The sequence below is a fragment of the Lepidochelys olivacea genome (assembly GCF_965140295.1).
Source record: "Lepidochelys olivacea isolate rLepOli2 genome assembly, chromosome: 20".
Taxonomy (NCBI): domain Eukaryota; kingdom Metazoa; phylum Chordata; order Testudines; family Cheloniidae; genus Lepidochelys; species Lepidochelys olivacea.
Genome location: NC_140430.1, coordinates 1,431,431 through 1,437,249, shown reverse-complemented (window position 1 = coordinate 1,437,249; position 5,819 = coordinate 1,431,431). Strand labels below are relative to the sequence as shown.

General features: G+C 63.1%; 1 protein-coding gene across 1 annotated transcript; it reads right to left on the bottom strand.

Moving 5' to 3' along the window:
* Positions 1-1,914: 1,914 nt before the first annotated feature.
* On the bottom strand, positions 1,915-5,526 carry SPMIP11 (sperm microtubule inner protein 11). Its single transcript, XM_084610739.1, has 4 exons — positions 5,340-5,526; positions 4,494-4,628; positions 3,827-3,971; positions 1,915-2,047 (listed from the first exon to the last, which is right to left on the bottom strand). Exons 1-4 carry the CDS (start codon positions 5,422-5,424, stop codon positions 1,999-2,001), a joined length of 414 nt encoding a protein of 137 aa, XP_084466865.1. The 5' UTR covers positions 5,425-5,526; the 3' UTR covers positions 1,915-1,998.
* Between the last annotated feature and the right edge of the window lie 293 nt (positions 5,527-5,819).

The following is a 5,819-nucleotide window of genomic DNA, read 5'->3' as shown; positions in this document are numbered from 1 at the left end:
CTGCTGTGTCCTGGCCGTGTCCCGTCCCCAGGGGCTGCTGTGTCTGTGGGCAGTGGGCAAGCACAGAGCACGGGGAGGCGGGGGCCATGGAGCCTTTGAATTTGTGCACTTTGACAGGGTTACTTTGAGGGCCTGGTGGGCGCTTGGCTGGGGTGGCTCTGTGTGGTGGTGAAATGGGACAATTCCACAGACCCTGGCCTGGCTGGGCCGGAAGGGGCCCCCATGGCAGGGTTGGAGCATAGGGCATTGGGATGGGTTCTCACTACTGGGGGTGCACTGCTGGCTCTGAGCCGGGTTTCCAGGGGCGTTGAGCACATGGGGGGAGCTGGGAGCGTTTAGCACCCTCGGGAACGGCTGTGAGCATGGCTCTCTGTCTCTGAGAGCTCTTGCCACAGGGCTCAGGGACAGTAGTGGGGGGTGAGGGGACTCGGAGGTGGGTGGGGGGCTCTCAATCTGCTATGTTGCCCTGCCAGAACCTTGCTGGATGGGGTCTCCCCCCCCCCCCACTGGCACCCCTTGGCTCCTGCTGCTGCTGGGTGCAAAGGCGACAGGCAGCCGCACCCTGCCTCGCCCGAACAGCCAGCACGGTAGGATCAGACGCCAGGGCACTGCTAGGCTGGGGCTGCGGGGGGAGCCCGGCTGGCAGGGAAGTGGCTGTGCTCGGCCCCGGGGCCTGTAGCTTTACCAGCTCTTTGGGGAGAGGCGGGCTGGTTTATTCGGTGTGTTGAGGATGCTGGTGACAAGCAGAGATGAGCACTGAGGGGGTCAGGCCTCGTCCCCCCTTGGCCTCGTGCTGTCAGTGACCCCTGGGAAGAGCGGGCGCCCCAGGTTAGTAGCTGCAGGAGGGGCCGGGCCGAGCCAGGTGCGAAGGGAAGCACACGGCCGTGCTGGGGGGAGATCAGCCCGCACTCACGCAGCTCCGCCTGTCACCAGCCCGGCCCTTTGTCTCCTGGTTTCAGGGGGGAGGACGGGTGGGCAGAGGGCTGCTGAGGCCAGCATGACTGGTGCTGGCAGAGCACCGAAGGGGCACGGGGGCTGTGCTGCTCGCTGAAGGGGCTGGGCACAGCTCACCTGCTCTTGGACTTGGCTGCTACCCATCCCTCCAGCACGCTCCCCCACCCTTACGGCCTACTCTTGTGCACACCCGTGTGCTGGGGGGGTTGCCCCTGTGCAAGGGAGCCTGGCGAGGCCTTGGGGATGGGATGGAGAGGGCCCCCTGGAACACCTCTGCCTATCTAGCCCATACACGTTCTCACCCTGGTACATGGGCTCCTGCTACTTGGGCACCAGCGGCTGTGCCCACCACCTGTCCTGTGTGGACCATTCTCTTCCGTTCTCCGCCGGGGCCGCAGGGGATTGTGCCTGCAGGCGGGGCAGGGGCTGGTTTTGGAAGGGTTTTGTTTGTACGTCCATACTGCTCTGTGTTTATGGTAGAGAACGCGCCTGGCACAGAGGCTGGGGAGGTTCCCAGGGCGTTCATCCCAGTCTAGTACCAGCCAAGAGCGTGCTCTGGCTCCCACGCAGCCATGGCAGGCCCTGTGCTGGGAAGCTCCCTCGTGCCCGAGAAGCGGAGCTCTCACCCACAGCTGGCGCACAGGGTGGGGGGACACAGTGCACCGACATTACCCAAGCTGGGGGTAGCACTAGGAATGGAACCCAGGAGTCCTGTCCCCACAGGCCTTGCGTGTGCCAAACAGGGCAAACCGCAGGAGCGCTGGGAAGAACATGGTCTGGCCCTGGCACCTGGGGCTGGGTTCTGTAGCAGGCCTCAGTCTCCTTGCCCCCTCTGTGCCATAAGAATTAACCCACCAGCCCCACTCCCTCCCCCGCCGTAGTCCTTCTACCCCTTGCCCAGGCCGAAAGGGAGGCCCCAGCGCCTAGCTCCTCCCCATGAAATCACCGTCCTGGCCCCAATCAGCTCGATTGCTTTATTGCCCCGGTGCCGCTCCATGTCCATGGAAGGCCAGATGTGCCTGGCAGTGGGGCCCACTGGGGCGCTCAGAACAGGCTGAAATGGGGGTTGCTCAGGCCCATGCTGTCCACGAACCTAGGGCAGGGAAAGGAGCCGTCAGATGCCCGCCCCGGCCCAGGTAGCTCCCGTGCATGAGGAGGCAGCGCTGGGCTGCTCGGGCTGCGACAGGAGGGGTGCACCCCGGGGCCGTGGGCACTGCAGGAGCCCCCAGGGCAGGGAGGGGGGTTCCCTCTCTGTGGGGCCTGCACAGTGCCGTGCTGCAGCACCTGCTTTGAGGACCCTGCAGTCAGGCGGGGCTGCGGCATCAGGCGGGGCTCTGCATTTGTGGCCAGGACCTGGGGAGAAACCCTCCCCCCATCGGAGCTCTGTCCTGGCGCCCAGAACCTGTGAAGGAGGGAGGGGAAGGGAGAGGGAGCAGTAGGGGCTCAGGATGGGGGGCCACCCTGTCTGGCTGGCAGCCGCTGATTCAGGGCCTCCTTTGTTGGGGGGCTGAGCTTGGGCCCCATTTCCAGAGCACCCTCTAGAGCCCCGTGTATCCAGCCCCCCGGGGAACTGCTGTTGGGAATGTGGCTGCAAGGGACTCGGGGGGGACCCAGCGCCCGGCCTTGCCCCCCACCCGCCAGTTGATTTGGGTCCCTTTGTACGGCGCGTGGGAGCGGCGAGGGAGCTCCTGGCTGCGGGGGGCCTGTGGGGGGCAGCACCTGGAGCCGCCCCGTGCCAGCCTTGAACTTTGGCCGCTTCGGCGCAGGGTCCTTGTCTCTGGGATACCGGGCCGGGAGCGGAGCCGATGGTGCCCTGCTGCCCCCCAGTGGCTGCTGGCTGGGCCAGGCTCGTGCCTGGCAGGACAAAACGGGCAGGGACCCGTGCCAGGACCAGCCGCCATGGGCACGGCTCGCATGTGCTGGGTGCGGGTTACGACCCAGCGTGCCCTTGGACCCAGGGCTCTGGTAAGTTGGGTGCTGCGCTCAAGGCTCCACCGGCCTGCCCAGGCCTTGGCCCCAGCGCCAAGTGGTGCGAGATGCCCCTGTGGTGACTCCCGCCCGCTTTGCACGGGGGCGATGGGCTGTGTAAGGAGCAGTGCCGGGGAGACTCGAACCTGCTTGCTGCTCCGCTGGGTCCAGGGTTGCTTTTCGGGCATCTGCAAAGCGTGGGGGGGTCTGAGGCGGCAGGTGATGTCTCCGAACCAGGGGTGTCGGAGACCAAAGCGGCTTGTGGGTGCTGGGGGAGGGGCGGGATTTCAGGGGCCTCTTGCTGGCTGTGGAGTTTTCAGTTGCCTGCGTCTGGAGTTGTTCGGGGCTTTGTTTGTTTAAGTTGGGCTCTCGGAGGGTGCCCTGCTCCCCAGCTGACCCCTGCGAAGCTGGGGCCTGAGGATCCAGAAGTGACCCAAACCTGAGTCTTCAACTGAGTGACATGTGACAAATGCCCCATCAACCCCCTGCCTCGGCCTGGTGGAGCTGCGGGGACCCTCCTACGCTCGCCCCACAGGGTGATCGGGCCCCTGGCGGAGCTGGAGTCCGGCGCTGGCTGGGCTCCTGCTCTGGCCTGCGATGGCTGCTCTCCTACCTTCGTAACTGGCTGGCTCCCCTCACCCGCTGTGTCCGACTGGCCGGAGGCGAGGCTGCTCTCACTCATTGCCCTGCCACAGGTGAACTCTGCTCCTGCCAGGTGCTGAGCGCCCTCTGATCCTGGGGCTATTACCATCTGGGAGAGGGGCCTCACTAAGCGAACTGGGGGTGGGTGCTGTGCCACGAGCCTGGGTCAGACACTGGGATGGCAGGGCGAGGGGCTACCCCCTCCCCCTGCACCTCCCCTTCCCCATGTCCGTCCCCTCTGCCGCCGGCACTACGATCTCACCTGGTCATGGGGCTCCTTATCCGGGGGTGCCGTGGCACCGTCATCCAGGGGGTGACCTCCTCTGCGCGGACCGTGGGATCCCTGGGCAGCCACCAGCCGCTGTCCTCTGCACAGGTCACTGGGACCCTGAAGATTTGGTTGGGGGCTATAATCAGACAGACGGGAGAGTCCAGGCTGTTAGGGAGGGCAACCAGCTTCCTGGGGTCGCTGTTGCTTGCTAGGGGAGGGGGCAGCTGAGGCACCCTGCCCTGAGCACAGCAGAACACCACTCCTTCCCAGCAGTAGCTGGGGATGAAAACCCCCTTGCCCGGCATCTCTCACAGCTCCACCTGTCCCTGTTATTTCATTATTTGTCCCCGGATTTATTTGGTGTCCAGGTCCCATGGATCCCCCTCTTAGGCTGGGGGGGATCCACGGGACCCGCCCACTTCCCGGACCCCAATAGGATCTCTCACAGCTCCAAGTGCTTTGCAAAGGCCAATGAACCGAACCGCGTCTCCTGCCGGCATGGGGGGTGGGGGTTAGTTTCGTTCTCCCAACGTGTAACATGGGGAAGGGACTTGCCCAAGGTCACTCAGGGAGGCTGTGGCAGAGGCCAGCCTAGAACCCAGGTGTCCAGACTCCATGTTCCCTCTTTTGTCATGCCTAGACCCCACTGTTCACTTACATCTCTGGAGCTGATTCTTCTTCACGGCCTCTTGATAGCGCTTGTAGCTCCCCTGGTGCACTGTGCCGTCAAAATGCCCCGGGCCGATCGGCGGGAGCTTTGCATGAAACAATCCCCCTTTGAGCGGCTTTGGCTCTGAGTGGAAGGACAAGAAGGAAACTTAAAACCAAGCCCAGAAGATGGCACCAGAGCCTAGTGGGGGGGTGGGGGGGGGCTTTGAGGTAGACACCTGTCCTCCAAGAACTGGACTCAGACCCGTTAACCTCGTTTCACACCCGGGCTGTTAGCTGGCCATCAGCAGTGGATGAGATTCAGTCACTGCTGCCCTGAGGGGGTTTGAACCCAGCCCTTCTGCAGGCTCAAAAAGCCAGCGAGGACAGTGATTCCTGCAGGGAGACCTGTCCAGCCCTCATCTGGCAAGATAGTGCTTGGAACATGAGGCCAGAGGCAACTTAAAGGGGCTGGAAGAGACTCTCCGGCCCTCACCCATGAGCCTGGGATGCAGAGGGACTGGGAGATGGAGGGACGGCTGGAATGCTGTCGAGTGATGTGGTTTAGGGGGGTTGTATTGTAGGTTAATCCAAATACCACCCCATGGGGTGACTGGAGAAAGGTTTTTAGTAACTGACACATGCCAGAAGCAGAACATTGTACCCCTCCCGCTCCACTGGGACACCCCTCCTGGGGACCAGGGGTCAGAGGTTTTCAAACATCGCCCAAGGAAAAGCCTCACGTTTGTTGCCCCCACAAAGAGCCACAGTCTACTCTCCAAGGCGCTTGGCCCAGCAACGAGCCGTGTCTGTTTCGAATGCACCCATCACTGTAACACCTGGGCTCTCGTCTTACCTGTTGCGTCAGGCTTTTCTAACTCTAGCCTTCTCTCCCAAAAGGGCTCCTGGTACCCCAGGAATGTCAGCCCGAAGAAAGCCATGTCCGAAACCGCCCACTTCCTCCCTGTTCGGTCACCAAAGGCACTTTGCGGCTGCAGCCCTCCAGCCGCTGGCAGGCTCTGCCTTCAAGCAACAGTTGATTCTGTTGCCATAGAGATGCCCCGGCAGCCGGCTGGCGACTCTCCCCCCGCCCACGTGGAATGTGGGTTTGTGAGGCTGTAATGGGAGAGGGTCATGATGTGACGAAGCGGGACTGTTCTTAATGTTTCCTCTGAATACTGTAGGGGTGCCTCGGTTTCCCCTAGGCATTTCCTAAGTCTCTAGGTGGTGGGATAAGGCAGGGGTGTAATTGTTGCAGAGCACAGGGCCAGGGTACATAAATGGTGACACTCTGTCTCCTGGCAACTGATGGCCTGGGCCCTTCCCCCCTGCAAGG

What these genes read in the sequence shown, in the direction of transcription:
- SPMIP11 (XM_084610739.1), bottom strand. Translation starts at nt 5,424, where the DNA reads ATGGCTTTCTTCGGGCTGACATTCCTGGGGTACCAGGAGCCCTTTTGG. An exon ending in AGAAAAGCCTGACGCAACAG is followed by an intron (nt 4,629 to 5,339) that starts GTAAGACGAGAG and finishes CCTTCCACTCAG; the next exon opens with AGCCAAAGCCGCTCAAAGGG. An exon ending in ATAAGGAGCCCCATGACCAG is followed by an intron (nt 2,048 to 3,826) that starts GTGAGATCGTAG and finishes TCCCTGCCCTAG; the next exon opens with GTTCGTGGACAGCATGGGCC.